We start from the raw sequence: 20,255 nt of genomic DNA, 5'->3' as shown, positions 1-20,255 counted from the left end.
GGAGATACTGCACACGTTGTAGGCAGCAGCTCTTCGCCCCTCTCTAGGCAAACAGTGCAAGCATATCACCTAATAGTTTTGTTTGATGGCCTTTCAAGACCAGAAAGAATAACTCTGAGACACTGTTTAACCTCAGGTGTAATATGAGACACAGAATAGCCTAAAAAGAGGCAATATCTGGACTGCTATTTCCTACAAAGAGACATAAAAAAGTGTTCTTCCTGATGTCCTGAGAGAAAAAGCACACACTGTGCTCTTTTAGTTTCTCAAAATTCCCCACACACAACCTTGTTTTCTTCCTCTTAACTCTGAATCCATTTATTATCTGTAATGATTTGACAAGCAAATGCAGTTTAGTGTCTGGTTTGTTTGTGAAGTGTTCATTCCTTGAATTGCTGAAACTGGTTACTTGTGTTGTGTGCTTGGTGATTGAAGTTATAAAATATTTTTTCTGCTTCCGGGCATTGGCTTGAAACTTATACAGTAGAAATAAAATGAATGCCAAATAATGAATTAATCTGCCTAGTTAATAATATATTTTATCATGATATTATTAATCATTTACATATAATAAAAAAGATTCTGATTGTTCTGGGTAAGCACCCAGGTATGTAAAGTCAACATTAATTGGTGTGCCTTTTCAAAAGTGTAATTTTTCAATGTTTTCCTACAGGTAGAGTAGGTTTATTTTATTTAGGTGAGCAAAATTACCACTAAATCCTCCTGAGATTTTGTAGTTATGCTTCTGTACATGAAGGATGACCTTATTCTTATGTGATACTATCTTTCCAACATAGTGTCTTGTCTAATAGCCAGGACCGTGTCTCTTTCAAATATAGAGTGTCTGAAGTTCTGCTGATGGTAAAAAGATGAGATATTTAGATATATATAGTTATTTACTGTAGCATGTGGTCATCATGATGCATCAATAATCCAATTTATCTGAGTTCTTTCCCTTGAAAAAAAGGAGTAAAACCAAAATGAACAGAAAAACATGTTTTTTCACATTCTTTGAAATCAATCTGCCAGATTTCTATTAGCAACCTTTTTCAAAGGTTTTCGTCATCTCCCAAACCGGCTGAAAACACAAGTCCATTTTAATCGTTTTTCTGCATCATATATATGACACACATATACAAGTTCATAATACGTGGCAGAAATTACAAATTTAAGAAATGCAAAATCTATGTTGTGTGTTTTGTGTTTGGTTTTGGTGTCTTGACTTAAACTCACAAAATACCTATTAATAAAAATGATGCTTTTGTCTTCTGAAGTTCTGATTTTGTGTAAAAATTGCTGTATTTCCTCTTGTTTATTCAAAAACTGTTGGTAATTTTGTATTCTTATATTTTCTCTATAATTTATATATCTTTCCCAATCTTATAACCCGATTTAGTTCAGTTCATGTTGGGAGTTTGTTTTGGTTTTGTTTTCTTTAATTGGGGAAATATTAAACTGAAATCCTTGTCTATTCCTGTCACAGCCCCTTTTTGCTTTCCTTGAAATTTAATCCATGGCATTTGTTTTATTGACTTGAGTCTTGAGAAAGTGCATGATTTGAAGGAGCAAGGATTTTGCTCTAGAAAACTTTACGTAATGGAAAATCTGGAGAATTTTCCCTCCTCTGGCTGTTTAACACATGATCTTCTCCTCACATCCACCTTCCACCTTTTCTGGCTTCAGAGAAAACCCAATATAAGTGCAGAGAGAATGAAAGTAGCAGCCAGAATGCAGTGTCATAATATCACTTAGAATCAGAGTGAATGCATACCATCCTGAAGCAGAAAACAGAAAACATATGGGAGATTAAGGGAAAACAGTGCATTAAAATGTGCATATATGAATGTTTCATTGGCTCCTACTTTTTATAAATTTTCTTGTTCAGAACAACTCATATCAGCTATCATTTGTAATGCAGCCTTTCTAAGCTTTAGACTTTAGGAAAGGGGGATGGGTCTTGGAAGCCTAGTAGTGCGGCACTTTGCTCAGTTGTGAACATTTTCCTGGACTTTATGAGGCATATCAGGCTTGTCCCATATGACCACACACACAAAACCTGTTGATGCTTAGATGTGACCTTTTTTGCATGATAGGTAGTAGCTAACTGGTTGATTACAAAAGATGCTATTGTTCCAGATTTTAGAGTGTTGTTTTGTGTTGTTTTTTTTTCTTTTTTGACTTATTTTGATTTGGAGCAATAACATCTGTTTAAGAAGGAAGGCTGTATTTTGGCAGAGACTATGCCAACACAGGAAGGCAAAGATAGTATTGTACCAATGTCCTCAAACAAGGTCTTCTATACCTTTTGTCAGTGACCCATAATTTGTTGGAGCCACTTTAAAGACTTCCCATACATGTAGTTAAGCTACACTGTAGAGAAATATTCCAGCAATGAGAGTTACTTATCTGTCTCATTATGACATAGTTTATGTAAGAAAGAGAATATTGTGTTAATGCTTGAGAGGAAGATGTATTGTTTGCTAGGTTGCTAGGCTGCAAGGATGACATGGAAAAAAATGGCACAAATATTTTATATTTCAATTAAAAATACCCTTTTTCATTTTTTTAAATGAAAATGTGGATTATTACCTTTATTTTTTACACATACCTAGGGCTCCATTCAGTTCAGCAACTGGTATCATGCTATTCAGAACAGGTGTGAAATCTGGGGGAGGGGGGAGGGAGGAAGAGCCAGGCAGAAACAATGTTTAATTACAAGAAGAGCAGGAGGAAAGGAAAAGAAAACTGCCCTCAAAATGGTCATATACAATATATTTTGTATTTCAATAAGATAAAAAATAATTGCACCATTTACAGGACATGAAAAGCTTAACATATGTAACATATTTTCTCCATTCAGATGAGTAATATTCATTTTCGTTTTACACACTGAAAATGACATAGAAAGATACTAATAGAATGGAACTAGTACTTTAAAATGTTCTATGTGCAATATTTAAGAGAAGCATTTATTGTGATTATAAATCTTTGGGTTTAGCCATTGATGTCCTTTAAAAAAGGAAAAATATACTCTTAATCAAAGCACATTCTGTAAAGTGCATACCATACTCAAAAATGCAAGACAATATGTATTTTCACTGATAGCTTCAGGCCTTGTTATACAGTGCATGTTTTAAAACTCTGCAAATCATCTTCTGAGATACGCTAAGAGATAGAACAGAAGTCCCAACCAACAAAAACCTGTATTTTCCAGGGTATAAGAAGGAGTACTGGCTGATCAAAGGCAATAATATTTGCTTTGCTATTAGGGAAATTTGAAGAAATTTCAATACATTTCAGTTTCAAATCACAAGCTTCTAATATTTAAGCTAAGGAAGTCACCTTTCACTATCATTGAAAGAAAGAAAAGAGTTTGGACTGTTCTAGATCTACTTACTCAATTGAGTCAGCCATGGGACTCATGAAAAGGCTGCTGAGCCGTGAGCGATATGCACAAACGTGTTCTTATGCTTCTGTACTCCCTCTTGGGTAGCACATCCTTAAGCACAAGAGGAAGATTTCTGTGTACAGCCTTTGGTGCCTAGAAAATCTAAAATGTTCAAGATGGTAACAGAGGTTATTTGGGGTCTTTGTTGGCAAAGTAGGCACTTAAATCACATCTCTACTATTAAGTAAGAGTGGAGAGGGACTACTCTCTGGTCTACCAACTGGCCCAGCACAGTTCATCTGTAGACATGTACATCTTTTCCTTTTTCTGCAAAGAACAGCATGGCCATATCAAAACTGCTTACTGGTCGCGGTGCTTGGAATATGTCTTTTCCCAGACAATGGCTAGACACTGTCTGAAAATGTAGGAGTTAGTACCAGCCAAAGCTGTGGAGGCAGTGGGCTAACAGCTAGACACTATGGGTGAGACTTCTAGTACTCAAATCTGGCTTTGATCCCTTTTTTTCCTTATCCAGATATGACTGTAAATTCCATCTCAGCTGCACTATAAGTATTCAAGGGTTAAATTGGTACTTTCCAGTGATGTTCACTCTTACAACTACTCACACTTTTTCAGGCCATTTCTCAAGCCTGAAAAAGACGTGAGAAAATGGAGGATCTTTGTGGGAAGGGCTGAAAACCAGCATCTCCTATCTTCTAGGCTAGTTTTCAGGACACTTTGAAGGTTTCACCCACTAATTCTTGGACATCTTACAGTGTTCTGCAGAGGTATCTTGTACCACAAATCTGAAGTTTCTTTTGAAGAAAGCAGAGCATGGGGGTAAGAAGGCTGACAAGTATCAGCATCTCACCCTGAAGCAGGATATGACCGAAGTTCATATCCAGATAGAACTCTGAAAATCTTAGTTTCCAGGTAGCCTCACTGGCCAAAAAAGAGCAAAATGAGGACCGGCATATTAGAAATCTCAATATAGATTGCAGACAAGGTTGAACAGGGCTGCAATAAAAAGGATATGGAGTGGGAGACAATTATCAGAGAATAGATCTCAGGTAAAGATACAGTCATGCATTCTTTAAAAATATGAACAAGAGTTCAAATGCAATTTTGAGCCAAAGCTGAGGACTTGTGAATCAGAGCAGGAAGATGATGTGTACAACCGTGATTGAATATATCAAAATGTTCACAGAAGCCTACGAATGCATTATTTGCTTCTGCTCTTGAATAAGTGTTTATTTCCAGTCTTCCTTAAGTAGACACATGGGTTTGCTTGTTTCCTGTTACCATGTATGATGTTCAGTTCAATACACTTCCTATAAACTGATGTACTTTTTCAAATATGATTCATAAATCAACTTACTACTCTTACATCTATTCTATGAAGAGAAAATGTGGATTCATATTGAACAGGTCTACAGTGTTAGTGATCAGGAAGGAACATCTGTGAATATTTATCTGTTAGCAGAGCCAACGTTCCTGTCTCCAACCAGTAGACTATGCTCACTGACTAATTAAAAATAGAAAAACAATTATGTTATTTCTTTTATTGCTGCAAGTGTCAATATAGAAGTTGAAGCATTAAAAATGTGGTGGGGGATATAGTCAACACTGGGAAAACCTCTTGCTGTTGAGAAGTTTATTTAAGAACAAAAAGTACACACATTGCTTAGTGTTCCTTCTCATTAATTATTTACTGTGGATGAGAAACCTTTGTAAGCAATTAAAATTGAATTTGTAATGAAAAAAATTGTGTTCTACAAAATGCAGTAGGCAAAAGCTACCATAAGGAGATAATCACAAGCCATAGATTATTGATAGAGGCTTCACTTTATCACCTAGCAACCTTACCCATACCTGCCACAATTGCAAACAAGATAAGATAAAAGATTTGTGATTCTGTGACTAATATATTGAAATTAATTATACAAATTAAGCTGCTACTGACACTAATATAAATTATAACCAATGAGACTGAAACATACTGAAATCAAACCAAACACTCAGCTAGATTGCTCTTTTTAGGTGTCAGTTTTTGAATTTTCAGTGCTTAACAATTTAATCTAAGTTTCCTTTTTTTTATTAAAAGCAGGTCGAGGAAGAAGGAAAATAATCAGCTGACTATATTACTTTTCAGTCTGTGATAAAGGAAAGGTAGTTACTAAGCCTTTCAGATATTCTGAATGAATACAAAAAGTAATTTTTTGGTATAAAACAACCTAGACAGCAAGTATCTAGTCAGTAAAAAATGTACTTCAAAACAAATAAGTGGAAAATAAAATGGGAAGCAAGCAAACCTCTGTGTACTCAGTCATACAGGTTTTTCATCACCTTTGTTTCTTCGTGTCCAATATATTTTTGTATGATCACATGTGAAACTTTTCTGTGTCCGAAAGGCTAGTTTAATTCTTATGACAAAGACCATTGCTCAGAAAAGAATAAGCAAAGGAAACTAAAATCAACATGTTTATTTTGCTTTTCTGTTTAAAATATGATAATAATTGCGTTAATCCCAGGTCTGGCAGCCACTGGTTACATAGCATAAGATAACAGCATCTTTAATGTGTTCCTTTTAGATCCCAAATGTAGACATCGGTTCTCGCTGTTGCAGACTTATCCCCTAGTCTACAGCTGTCAGTGTTCAGGCACCCTAATGAGTGTTTTAATGCTGTGGACTGGATACAGTTTTATTTGAAGGGAAGCAGCACCATCTATTGCAAACTCATAGTTTAGCTCTAGATGATACAAAGAGCGGAGCTGGTCTGAGCCCAGTTTTAAACTCTTTCTTGTACTTACTTTCATATGTTTTTCCCGCACCAGCTTCAAATGAGGTTAGGATTGTTTGTGTATGATAAGGTACAGGGACAGGGGTGTGTGGCATGTGTGCATGTGTCCAATAAAAAGGTGCATCCGAGAGACTTACCTGTTTGCAAACTAAGATAAGGTAACAGCATAAGCCTAGACCTGACTAACTGTCGCTTTTAAATGACTTGGCTGGAGTTTTGATTTCTGAAGTGGGAGGATAGTCAAAAGTTAAGAATATGTTTTACCCAGGCGATATTCTCTCAAAATTTGCTTTCAGAAGCAGCATTAATGTAGGTGTGTAGTACAGTATGTTCTTCTAATAATGACAGTGCTATTGTCATCCATCTATACTTCTGGTTCTTCTCTTTTCCCAGACTGTCTACAAAGCCTGGCTCTGTTCCCAGTATTTTGAAGTCACACAGTTTCACTGCAGCAACAGAATTCCTTGCAAGCAATACTGTTTGGAGGTTCAGACGAGGTGTCCCTTTATATTACCAGACAACGATGATGTCATCTATGGAGGACTATCAAGTTTCATCTGTACAGGTATAGTATAGAAAAGCTAATTTCACTTATTTTCATAAGTCTAAATGTGAAGGAGAGTGTGAATAATGTTTCTTCCATTAGCTCTAACTAAGAGAGCCTGAAGGTATTCCTCATCACAAAGATTTCTCGGAGGTGCTAGGATATGAGCCCAGATTTACTAATGCACATTTACGCTGCAGCTTGCCACAGTCATTAACTTTACAAAACAAAATTACTAGAAGAAATTTGTTCTGGATATTTTTTACACTTAATAATGTGGTGGAGGATTTTTGTTGCTCTGTGTCACGCAGTGCTCAGAGAAAAGAGACTCTGTGTCATGCAATATTCAGAAAAAAGGAGAAAGGCAAGATCAATTTCCAGTATGTTCACCTTTGTTCACCTGCATTCTTGTCTCAGATAAATGAAGAATCTGAAGCATAGCACTCAAAATGGTGCAGCAGCTCTTGGAAGGTAAAAGTCTAAGGAAAGATCTTTCACTAGTGAAGAGTTTTAAGAATCAGTTGCTCCCCCGTGAAGAACTGATCTTTTGGTCTCTTCTTGAGTCTTGTTATTCTTGTTACATTCTTGTTACATTCTTGTTACATTTTAAAAGATATTGCTAATATAGGCCTATGCATTGATTAGTGAAATGATTTAGTTCCTTTTACATTTCATTCTGCTTCAAACATTGTCCCAGAATGATCCAACCAGAGAGGACATGGTAGCAAGAAATACTTTTACTACATCTCAGGTACCTCAGATACGTTTTTCAGGACTGTCTGGGAGTCATCCACACAAAATTTCAGCTTATATCAATGTTATCTGCAGGTCTCTGGTACCTAGAGTATCATCTGAGAATCTTGAAGATATTTAGGCAACTTATTGCCACTAAATCTGTAAAAAGGCATTTCAACACTTAGGTTGTTTGACAGCCTGGTCCAAATACCTGAAATTAGACAGCTTCCACCTTAAATTAGGACTGCACTGGAAAGTTTGATACTAAATGAGTTGCCCGAGCTGAGTTAGTTAAAAACAGAGTAAAACATAAAACCCCATAAATGCTCCATACCATCTCAGAATCAGGCATAGTGTTTGTGGCAACTCATGACACCTTAGACACTGTGTTTGGATTTAGGGGGTTTCTGGTAGCAAGACATTTACTACGTTTCTTCTTCAAGAATAAATCTATTGCACAAAATCGAGCAATACCCATCCATATGCAAAAGACAATATATTGAAATGTAAACTGAGTTACAATTTGGTAGTCATCAATAAGGTAATTGTGCTTAGCACTTCACTTCAATGTATTTTGTGAATATTAATAGCCTTCCAATATGCATACAGAGTAGCAAACAAGGATTATTTTCCAGTTTAAGATAGGACAGTAAAAGCTGAAGTGAGAAACTTAGGACATTTTTATTTACAACATATATGCAACATATGTATGTGTGTATGCATGCATATACACACATGTGTGCACACTTGCACACATACACAATAGCAAAGAACAAACAACAAACAAAGCCATCTCAGAAGTTATTACAGAAAATCTCTTAGGAAGTACATATCTACCTCTTCATATTCCTAGTATATCTCCAAGTCCAAATTCATTCCTAAACCACAAAATAGATGACTTTACAAAGTTTACTGACAGTCGATATCTCCAAGTTTGGGATGAAAGGCAGATTTAGGGGAGGATTAAACTCATTTTATTGCAGGTATTAGTAGTGTGGGTATCTACACATAAACTCTGTGACTTAGCTCTCACTAGAGTCACTGAAGGTCTGGTGTAGTCAATAGAGCTGAGAGCTATTTAGTTCAGCCTAAGTAGGCATCTGCACCTGATGAGCTGACTAGCTCTCTACGCCCCGTTAACAGTACTGGCTGCACTCTATTTGCTGTCGCTGCTGTTAGTCATCAAGGTCTTATTGCAGACGCATAAAATCAGGGTGACCTGAATCTCAGCAGTACGCTAACTAATATTTGGTTTAACTTTGTGTCCACTCGAGTCAAGACTCTCAGCATCAGCAGAGCACAGCTTATATTCATGGACCCACAGGAGTCAGCATGCTGACGCTGGGCTGTTGCGTGCCTGAGAAGATGCTGAGGAGGGGTACAAGGTTGTAATTCAAACTTTGTCTGGAATACAGGCCCATTGCCACCCTCTTATTAATCAGCAACTCACTGTGAGAGCACTTCTTGCCACTATACAATGAGAAATTTGACTAATATCTGCTGTGGGACTAAAGAATTAAGCTTCTCTGCAGCTTAGCAAAAGCAGAATTATTTCATGCAAAGTACTGTGAGATCAACTGCAGACAAAATACCGTACCTCAGCATAGCTTGTGGCTTGACAGTTACCTTGAAATCCTTTTGCAGAAAAGCAACTGAAGGCACGTCACCCACGTCTTGACGGACCTCTTCTGCTGCACTTTCTGTGAACTTCTGTCTGGCAGATATGTTCTGCAATTTCTGGGCTGGGTAAAATCCTTTGGCAAATACTAAATGAGTCAGGTCAAAGGTCTTGTTGATATTTAGGTGTTATAGCTGGTTTTCTAGTCTCTCTATTCAACCTAAATTCACTGTGAAGCCGGTCACCTTTGAGCTCTGCTACAGGAAGCACAGCAGGAGCAAATTTTATGTTCAGGGATTCCTCATGAACTGTAATTTATCACAGCCCATCACTCATTTAAATTAGGTTTGAATATCTCTGTTGCTCCTGACTCCAATGGTATCCCATAGACAGAAACGCTACAGGTCCTTTTTTAAAATTTTGACTTAGATTTTCAGAGAAATCCAGCAGGAACTGAATTAGGTTATGTTGGTATGATATTTTTTCCCCCATGAAACTAATGGAAGACTAACTGGTTAGCTAAGGAACACTGTTAATTATAAAATATTGTCTGGATTTAAAAAGGAGCCCCTCTGCTTATAGGATGATTTATCTCCGAGAAACTTCATGAATTTGTGGATTCTGATTTTTTTTAATAAGGTTTTAGAAGCAATAGTTTTATAATAAGGCCTTCCCTTCCTCCTCTCCATGGTAACAGACTATTTCCTCTAAGGTCCAGTAGAGATTTAGCTTAATGGAAAGACAGAGGATTGATTTCTATGAAACATTTCAATACACCATGGAAGGCAACTAACGGGAAAAGGTGTACTGGCAGTAGCTGGTTTTATTTCACGTTGACTACAGCACAGAGCACAGGACGTACATATAAACATTCCAAACCATTTTCCAACCACAGCTAGATAAAAGGATGAGGTGGCTGCATGTCACTGGCAGCGTCTAGGAGCTGCCGTGGTGGTGCTGAGCTGCTGCCTCCCCTCACCATCCCCATCTTGCCACAGTGGTGAACAGGGTCACAGAGACACTGCTGGAAGTGAGGGTACAGTGGCACCGGTGGACAGGGAACCCACACACATATATTTTTTTCTTTCAGGGCAGGATTTTTTTGAGATTGGATGCTGTAAAAAAAAAATACTGGAGGCTGTAAAAAAAAAATACTGGAGGCTGTAAAAAGCCATAATAACAAAGGTTTTATCCTTCCTTGGGAGGTCCATGTGATGAGAAAAGAGCACAGGGAAAGCTATGATTTCCCCAAGAAAATTTTCAGCCATTGTTATCTTAGAATTCCTAAATAGGTATTTTTTGAAATGCTTTAAAAACATAAATATGGCTACATGTAGATTCATTATAGGGGGCAAGCTGGAACCATAATTGTGGCTAAGAATCACACATAGTGGTGGTGTACTTGCTCTCTTCCAGTCCTTTGACACCATCAAAGTAAAAAAACAAGACAAAACAAAAAAGTTGTTGTTTATAATATGGATTAATAATGATTTCTTGGAAATTCCTGAAGGACTGGTATAATGAATAAGAAGCATTCTAGCCTGAGAATGACTTACTTGATAACCTCCAATGAAAGCAGATAATGGGAAAAGGAGAGGGGATGCTACACTAGTTGTATATCAACGGAACTTATCTTTTGTAGAAATGCATGTGAGGACGTGGGACAACTGCACTGCAAAAGAAAGGACTTGGGAAATTAATCAAAACAATCAGAATCACAGTGTGGTTCTGATTATGGAAACATGTGGTTAGCTAGAAAGAAATTTGTGTTCCCCTCTTTCCTCTTTCTTCTAGGAAATAGAAGTCTGTCTTTCCATCAGGCACCGTTCTGGAACATACTGTTATTCATATTCATTAAAATTGAATAGTTGCTTTCAGTTTAGACCTTTGGAGTTTATATCCCTATGATTAAAGTTTCCAGTGGTTTCATCTAATGTTTCTTTCTGCAGCTCAGATGTCTAGAATTGCCCATGCAAAACTGAATCTTATTTAAGGGAGATAATAGTAGTCTTTAGGCATACATACACACACGACAGATTACAATGAATAAATCCCATGCAAAGTTCCAGGTCAAGATTTTTAATTGCCGCTTCTATGAAAACAGCGTGCATACCAGTGGGACTGTTTTCTTTTATAGGTGTAGTCATCTTTTCCTTTTTTTTTCCCCAGTGTGAATGGAAGATGTGGAAGATTTCTTTCACACATGCTCTTTAAGTGTGAAAAGAAAGCTGAAAGATGTATGACTCTATGTACAAAGCACTGGGGAGAGACTGGTAATACTTTACAATTCCTGGTTCTCCTGTGCCTTCCAAAGTAATGTGGTCCAGCAGCTTGCCTGGGGACTGGTCCAGCCCATGAACTGCTTCTGTTTGGCTTGCTGCTGTCTCCCAAAGGAGGCAAACAGAGGATGCAGCGGCCATAAATATTTTCTTCACAGACAAAACTATCCATTCGGGCCTTCAGTTTGCTCAACCCAGAAAACATGAGAGCTCAGTTTCCACCAAATGAGCAGCATAGATGCCCAAAGGGAGCCAAAGGGAGGGGAGAAGAGATCACCTCTCCTCTGCACACATAGAATCATAGAATCATAGTGTTGGAAGGGACCTCTGGAGATCATCTAGTCCAACCCCCCTGCCAGAGCAGGGTCACCTAAAGCAGGTTACACAGGAACACATCCAGACATGGCCCTTCCCTGAGCAGCCAGGATATGTCATCAACACCAATCCTGCAGTTGCATCCGCATTAGCAATCCTGTTCAGGAGTGTATTTTTGAAGCAAGTCTCCTGTTCATACTCCTTGCTGCTTGACTTGCATTGGAGAGAGTTCTTGGAGGATATGAAATGGGTTTCTTTGGATTAAACTAAACTAGGAAACATGCTACAGGACTATACCTAGCATGTCCCAAGCACTAATGCACATTTGGTCTACAGAATCAGGCTAGAGCTAAGGTGAGGTAAAAACCTCTCAAGTGCATTTGGGGTTGACATGACATACTCACCACCACCTGTTTCATTATTCAGATCTTCTCCTTTTGCCCCAGGCTACTTGTTAATACAGACATAGCCTATTCTGGCTGTTGGGAGAACAGTCCCAAAACTGTTAACCATGTGCCACTTTACAGTGAGAACTAGGGCTACCTGTATTGCTAAGGACTTTCTTTGTATTGACTGACACTTATGGTCTCTTTGTGCCTTGTGGCATAACAGGGCCATCACCCAGCAGTAAATATCACGCAGGAAATCCCAGCCACATGCTCACAATCTTTACTTGTACAATAGATGTCATGGAATTTAATGGAGCATTTGAGTTGTTCCATGAAGGAAAGGAAGGGAACGTAGCTAGCAGCAATAAGGGAGAGATGTGTTGATTAGCTTCTTCCAAAACCAGCATGACACCCTTTGGTATTTCCTAAGAGCAGTGTCATCAGAACGAGTATACTGCCACCAAGAGGAGGGCCACGAAGATGATCAGAGGGCTGGAGCACTTATGCTATGAGGACAGGCTGAGAGAGTCGGGGTTGTTCAGCCTGGAAAAGAGAAGGCTCTGAGGAGACCTTATAGAAGCCTTCTAGGGGGCCTACAGGAAGGATGGGGAGGGACTCTTTATGAGGGAGTGTTATGATAGGACACGGAGTAACTGAAAGAGGGGAGATTTAGATTGGATATGAGGAAGAAATTCTTTCCTGTGAGGGTGGTGAGGCACTGGAACAGGTTGCCCAGGGAAGTTGTGGATGCCCCATCCCTGGAAGTGTTCAAGGCCAGGCTGGATGAGGCTTTGAGCAACCTGGTCTAGTGGGAGGTGTCCCTGCCCAGGGCCGGGGGCTTGGAACTAGATGATCTTTAAGGTCCCTTCCAACCCAAACCATTCTGTGATTCTGTCAAAATCAAATTTGTCTGCTCTCCCATGCTGAAAAGACTTCTGATACTTTTCAACACAGAAGGAGAAGATAAGGGGAGAGAAGAGGTGAAAGGACAGGTGATTCAGGTGCTTGGAATCACGTATATCTTTCCATTCGGTTTGTATTAATTTAGGGTCCTGATTTCATGTGCTCTGATTAGCATCTCAGTTGCTTGGAATGCATGGTGTGACATTAATTTTTGGCAAATATCACTAGCATATGCTTATGTGATCCATGCAAAGTAGCACTTCCTCAGAAACTCCTCTTCCTTTAAAGAAGAGTATTCACCAGAAAGGAAACAGTCAGTCATATTTCATAGTGCACACTAGTGTTTCTAAGGATGTAGTGAGAATTATTACAGAGAATTCTCACCAACCTGTAGAAAGGCTTTGTTGACTAACAAAGCTCAACAAAGGTATTGGGAACAATTCTTTTAACTGCAGCTTCTTCTCAAGGGGAAGATTTGTGTCTGGGTTTCACCAGCAGGTTTAGCTATAGAGTGTTTGTTTCAAAACAGGTGCCCTGATTTCAGTGCAATTTGAAAAGCAATTTCCTTGAGAAAATGCGATATATAGAATGCATCACAATCTATCTTTTTTTTGTAAAACAATTCAACAAAAGAAAATCTCTGAATTCAATCCGCTTTATGTTGTTCTTGGCAAACTCCAAAAAAATACATATACTTGATCCAAATTCTTACTCTAAAAATAACTCATAATAATGTGTCATTTGCCTCCTGCCTACACCTCTTGTTAGATCCTAAAATATCAAAATATTAAACTAACACAGACAGCAGGACAAATCCCATTTATGTTTGACAAGCATGGTTTAAATCGTTACTAGCTATGGATCTGCTTACAAGGAAAATTTGACATGGTTTTGCAGCAGAATCTGTCAACTAAATAGCTCTTCTTTTTAAGTCCAATTTCATTCTAGTTTTGAGTACTGGGGCTTTCCCATGAATGCAGTCCCATATTATAATAGGTTTATTAGCTGCAAATGTTCTTCTCCTATAAAAACAACCCAGGCAATTAACCTATTGATATCCCTGAACTTTCTATGGCAACACAGTACTTCGATATATGTGACCCTTTCCTATCATATCAAAGTAGTAAATCCTTTTGATCAAAAATTGTACATAATAGAAGCAAAACTAGAGGGTGGGGTGGGGAAAGACAAATGCTTGCTAGAAGCAAGTTATCTCACCCTTATCTTGTATCTCAACATAGCAGAGCTGAAAAGGTTCATTGTAAAACCTTGAAGGTCATCTATTTGCTTTTTATTCTGACTTGCAGTGGCTCAGTCAGTTTTACAGGGGTAACACTGCTTTACACCGACAGGAGGAAATTGGTCCTGTACATATTTTAGAGAAAAAAAATCCATGCATGGTGAAGAAACACAGTGAATATTTTGTCAATGTGGATGCATACAGAAAGGAAATGTTCCAGAGACAACTATTTGAAATAGTCACCAACATACAGTGATAAAACAAAACTAAAACACAGCAACCCAGACCTCATCCAGCATTTGCAATGGAGTCTGAAATGGAAATTAGCCTTTTCAAAAGAGCTGAACAGCCTTATTCACCAGTATAAGAATAATCTGTTTGACTAAAGAATAATTTATTTATCTTTAAGCCTTCTTCTACATTTCATTTTATTACTTTTTATAATATGAAGGGTATAAAATACATGTCTAAACAGAAGCATCATAAGGTGTCACAGACACAGCAATTTAGAAATTGAGAGGACCATCTGCATAAGATCAAAGAGAGCTGGCTTCCAGATCAGATGTAAGCAGTGAAGTCTAGTCATATAATATCTAATGTGTTCCCTTGCCTTCTGTAGCTGGAAAATGTTAATATTGAAGTCTCAGAAATAATTCCTCAGAAAGAGAAATGTCATGCAGAGTGTTGGCATTTACTGGTACAGTGATGTCACTGCTGGATGGATCACTCTTGGCAGATATTATTTACTTTGTGCTGCACAAAAAAATGGAGCATTCGAAACTTCTGGTATACTACATCCACTTAACTGGTTTCTTCTTCTAGTTCATAGTCTTTTCTTCAAGCACAGCAAGCTTGGTATGCTTCTCAAAACAAACAGAAATCTACATCAGAAAGGACCACAGTTTAGAGCTATACAGAAAGAAAATGAGGAAAAAGCATAACATAACAAAATATCTGTTTTATTTCTGTGGCTTTCCAAAATACTTATCCAACAATGACAGCAAATATATCAACCAGACTAGTTTCCTTTGATGGTGACTGGAAGATGTGGAATAATATGGCTTCATAGCTCTTTCTGTAGCAAAGAAACCAAGAAGTGGGCCAAGCCAGACCAACTGGTACAGATATAGGTGCAGCTACATGCATGACACATCCTGACAGTGTCAGGGTGAGATGTGGAAATGCAACCACCTCTTTTGCATGCTGTTTCCTGTGCAAAAGAAATGCAAGTGCTCAGGCAGAAACCACTGCATTCTCTGAGTTAGCTGGTGATCTAGCTGATCAGCAGACCATGCATCCATAAACAGTCTTTGTGATTTTAATTCTTGTACAGGAACATATTTGCACTTTGCTGTTTTTCCCCCAAAGCTGTTTCTGCACAAATTGAATACGATGCTCATGCTGTCACTCCTTTTTCTTTCAGTATGATTCAGCTGAGCAGGATACATGGGATTTATCTACAGTCATGTCTCCATTAACATAATCTCAGTCAAATGAGTAGCCTTAATTCTTGCATCAGCATTAGTGACACACATTCCCTACAGATATAACTGCTCTGCTGATCATCAAAATGTTATCTGTGTGTGAAAAAAGCACCCGGTTACAAAGGAAAGAGATACCTTTTACATGACCTTCATGAGTGCTAGCCTATCTGTCTGGAGAATGGTTTGATACCAAAAAGTATCCTGGCAAATTCTAGGTGCTTGATTAAAATCAAGGTCCAAGAACCTCCATATGGACCAGGATTTCTGCTGGTGAAATATAGGTGACTGCTGGGAAAAATTGGTAAATGGAGATCCAGAGCTGAGAATTTGAAGTGAAAAGCGAAAAGCAAAGTAGGTTTTGAGCCAGTAACAGTTAGTAAGTTAGTCTCAGAAATACAATTACTGAGCATCTAAGTGATACACAGTAATGATGTCTACAAACTGAACTATAAAGACAGAAGAGGAAGAGAGAAGCCTTGGTGGTTTGGTGGGTAAAGGTATCTTTTCTATTCCTACCCTGAACTCTGTGTCCATATAAAATCCAAAACAGGTTTTTTTCTCCATGGCTTTCCAAGGTTGATGTAGCCAGTTTTCCAGGGTTTCTGGTAGGTCATGGCTTTGTAGTCCTCTGACTGAGTGGGCTGACTGATTAGATCCAAGGGGCCAAAACTGATACTCATGGCTACAAACGAGTATGTGGTGGAGTTGTGAAGTTTTATTACTTCAGTGCAAAAGCTCTGACTGAATTTATCTAAATGTTCGGCAATTGTCATATGGATAGTGGTTCTGTAGTTAATTGATTATTAAATATGTAACAACAAATTCAAAACCTAAATTTGATTGCTGAATTGAAATAAAGAGGAAATATGATTTTGCATTAAGGAACAAGTTCAATGCAGCTTTGAATGTGAGGTTGCCTTAGATTTATTTATAAATCAGTAAGTGCATATGAACTATTTAAATACCTTTTGATTGCCAACTTGTATAGGTAGGCTTTGATTTCAAAGGCAGTCTGGGCTTTCCTATAACAAGAAAGGCAGGAAATACAGTTTGAATAGTAAACAAGCCTCAGTGGGATCAAAGCATTAACCATTCTCTGTGTCTCTTCAATTACCACTAATAGTTTGAGCTACTGCAGTCACATAACAGATCATGTAATTACCTGCTTTGGGAGGCACTTCCTGTATGTTACCATGTTTAAAAACATGCTTATGTACACAAACACCAAAAGATGGGCCTCAGAAAATATGAGGTTAGCAATAAGATTGGTTTATTATACGTGCAATGAACAACTGTCCACATGTTCCAAAATGCAACAGAATTTCTTAAAAAACATGAAGTACATTCAATGATGATCTGAGAGACAATAAATAATTTTCAAGCATCGCTATGCTGCCTTAAGTATCTCAGTGCATAGGTGCAAAAATGGCCTGATTTCCTACAGAGTAAACCCTGACTTTACAGAAAATCAAACAAGCTGTTCTCATTCCTGTACCTTTAAAATCTTGTTTGAATCCAAAAATAGATGCAACTTCACTTGGACTCACGTATAACATAGTAGACTGTTGTGTCAGCTATGTAAAAAAGTGACAGTCTAGGTTTAACATGCCCAACATACCTAATGCACTTTTTGTTTAGTTGCTCTCAAAATCTCTATCATAATACTTCAACACGCATAGGGTTTTTTTTCTAGCAAAACCTAGCACTACCATAGAGTAACTATTTACTGCAAAATTTATTCCAAGATCAGTTTAAATGGAGAAAAGGTCCATTATGTTAGACATTCTTGCATTTGACCATTAGTTACACAGGCTAAATTATGTTGTTTTAATTTATCAGAAAGGAAGATACGTGGGAAGTAAACAGAACACTCTGGTTATGTTAGTCTCCTGTATAGTAATACAGACAGTATTGGCAATGTCTGAAAAGACAGTTGTGTCTTTTGGATAAGACAGAATTCCTCTAACTGTTCAGAAATTTTTAATCAGGTCAGGCTGAGTAACTCAGTAAAGTTCTAAAGGCAGAAATAGCCTAGATGTGTGGTCAGAAATATCAAGAGATCTAATTATTGCATGGCACGGAAAGATTGCTCTCACCTCTGGGATATGACAAAGAGAACATCCTAGCTGGAAGAACTCATGTGGGGTAGGGTAAACGAGACTCTGAACAGCTCTGTTTGGAAGCTGTTCCTGTGGAGCTGTTGGATCTGTGTTGGTTTGACAGTCAATAGTGTCAATATTGTCAATGTATCATAGAATCATAGATTGGTTAGGGTTAGAAGGGACCTTAAAGATCATCTAGTTTCAACCCCCCTGCCATGGGCAGGGACACCTACTACAAGACCAGGTTGCTCAGAGCCCCGTCCAGCCTGGCCTTGAACACTTCCAGGGATGGGGTTTCCACCACCTCTCTGGGCAACCTGTTCCAGTGTCTCACCACCCTCATGGTGAAGAAAATTATTTGTTATTTAATGCCTATCTTTTCATGGACAGTGATATTACTGGTATGCACTCGCAGACTGAGGAAGAATTTCAAGATCCTTTCAAACTTTGTGGAAATGTCCAGTTCAATTGGTTATTACTTCATCACTGGTTGTCCCTTCCCAAAAAGAAAGAATTCAAATATCCTTACCATTCAGACATTAATAATTACTTTTTAGCACCATTTCTTTACACAGCCATGCTCAGTGTCATACTTCCGTTGAATGATTTTTTGATGCTGCTTCCTTTCAGCAAAATGCAAGCATTTTGAGGGCCTCAGGCTAACCCAAAGATGTGGATTCCATAGCTCGGACTAAACTGTCGACTGTTCCTTTGACCTACCGACTTCTTTTGTGACAATCTTTTTGTGCTTGATGCTTATTTTTTCTTGTGTTTACCCTACAGGGCTCTATGAAAACTATCCAACCAATGCAGAACCAGAATGCTGTGATGTCAGATGGGGACTATTATCAGATCATCAATCCAAAGGGACTATAAAAACAAGTGGCTCAACAATGTGTCACAGGACATCGCTCACAGTTTCATCAGCATCAAGACTGTGTAACAGCAGACTTAAACTGTGTGTTCTTGTATTAATTCTCTTACATACAGTACTTACAGTCTCAGCAGCACAGAACTCAACAGGACTGGGCTTTGGAGGCATAACAACTTTGGAAGATAATTCAACCAATGAGGAATAAAAGAAAGGATTCATCCTATATGATAGAAACACAACAGGCCCAAATGACTACAGTCAAAAATAGCAAGGACTGAGTGCTCTACCCTCAGATCTCTTCTTGAATGACCTTTTGGGTAAAATGAAAAGAATGGGCCACTACCCAAACAACAAAGACACACGAACACAGCTTTTTATTGACTAAAAGGCTGTATGGTGACTTAAATTTCTCACACCATTTTATACACTGTGTTTTAATGTTTGGAGTTTCTTTTTGTTTGTTTTTTGCACTTGTTAATACAGGATTTTATTTTTGGGACGGTTTCTCAAAGCTAAATTAAGTCTTTTCTCTGTCGATATATTTCTAGTCATTGTGTGTGTTCATCTGATAGTTCTGTCTTTTATGTCCTGTCAGTTTCTATTAGAGGAATGACTGCTATGATTCCATGACATAGCAAAAAAAAAAACAAAAAAAAACCACAAAAAAAAAAACCAAAAAAACACCAAAAAAACACAAAAAGAACAGCAAAACAAAATTTAACAAAAAAAGGCAAAAAAAGGCAAAAAAAAAGCAACCACAAGAAAACCCAAACAAACCTAACTGTCCTCTTACCCATGGGAACCATTCATCTCCTTTCTCCTCCCATCTCCCTTGGCAGACAACGTACATTTGCTTCTGTCTGTGTAATCACAATGAATGGGTACACAGTTCCAGTGTGCCTCTGCCACTGTTGCACAAACCAGTTGACTGAGCAAACCCAAAAGGAGCATGAAGGGGGTTCCTTTTAGCTGAACAAACAAGTGCTCTCCTTACAAGGTGGGATCGGACAGTTAAAAAATGTAAAGAAATATATAACAAACTGTTGTTCCAATACCCATTTTGAAGAAGTCCAGTCCTTTCTCACTGGTCAGTTGAACAGGAGCAGCCTTTTTTAGATATGCTATGTAAAACCAGTTATGCTCAGCAAGTTGAGTAGTTGGGAAACCTTCATATTGGAGGTGAAGGATTGGCATTCATTGTGAATTACTTTTTGAGTTCTCCTGCTGTCACATAACCAGCAGCTTTCCATAAGGAATGGGAGCAAAGAGCTTCCAAAATCCAAGTCTTTTTGTCTCAAAAAAATTACACTAGAAGCCTTTCAGCATCTATAATACAAAGTATTTCTTTGGTTTTGATTCCATTGTTTTTCTAATATCTACGTGTTGTTGAAAGTTACTCTAGTTATTAAGGGTGCACAAGAATGTGTTAGCACAGATAAAGAAACTATTTTGTTTTAAATATATAGGACAACCGTTTTCATAAATGTGCAATAAAAACAGTAAAGATATACTAGGATATGAGTAGTCAAGAGAAAAGATTGTAATCTGCTGATTTTTCATTGTTTGGGTGGTTTTTAATTTGT

At 38.0% G+C, this 20,255-nt stretch overlaps 1 protein-coding gene across 1 annotated transcript in view; it reads left to right on the top strand.

Annotated features, from left to right (window-relative positions):
- NALF1 (NALCN channel auxiliary factor 1) overlaps positions 1–18,877 on the top strand; it is a 492,061-nt gene extending 473,184 nt beyond the window's left edge. Inside the window, exons 2-3 of the mRNA XM_054218514.1 lie at positions 6,583–6,754; positions 18,582–18,877. Of these exons, the coding sequence (XP_054074489.1) occupies positions 6,583–6,754; positions 18,582–18,877 (468 nt within the window). The remainder of the gene's footprint in view (positions 1–6,582; positions 6,755–18,581) is intronic.
- Positions 18,878–20,255: the final 1,378 nt, after the last annotated feature.

Source organism: Rissa tridactyla, chromosome 1 (genome assembly GCF_028500815.1).
Source record: "Rissa tridactyla isolate bRisTri1 chromosome 1, bRisTri1.patW.cur.20221130, whole genome shotgun sequence".
Lineage (NCBI taxonomy): Eukaryota > Metazoa > Chordata > Aves > Charadriiformes > Laridae > Rissa > Rissa tridactyla.
Note: the sequence above shows the minus strand (reverse complement) of the source record. Positions and strands in the feature narration are given on the sequence as shown.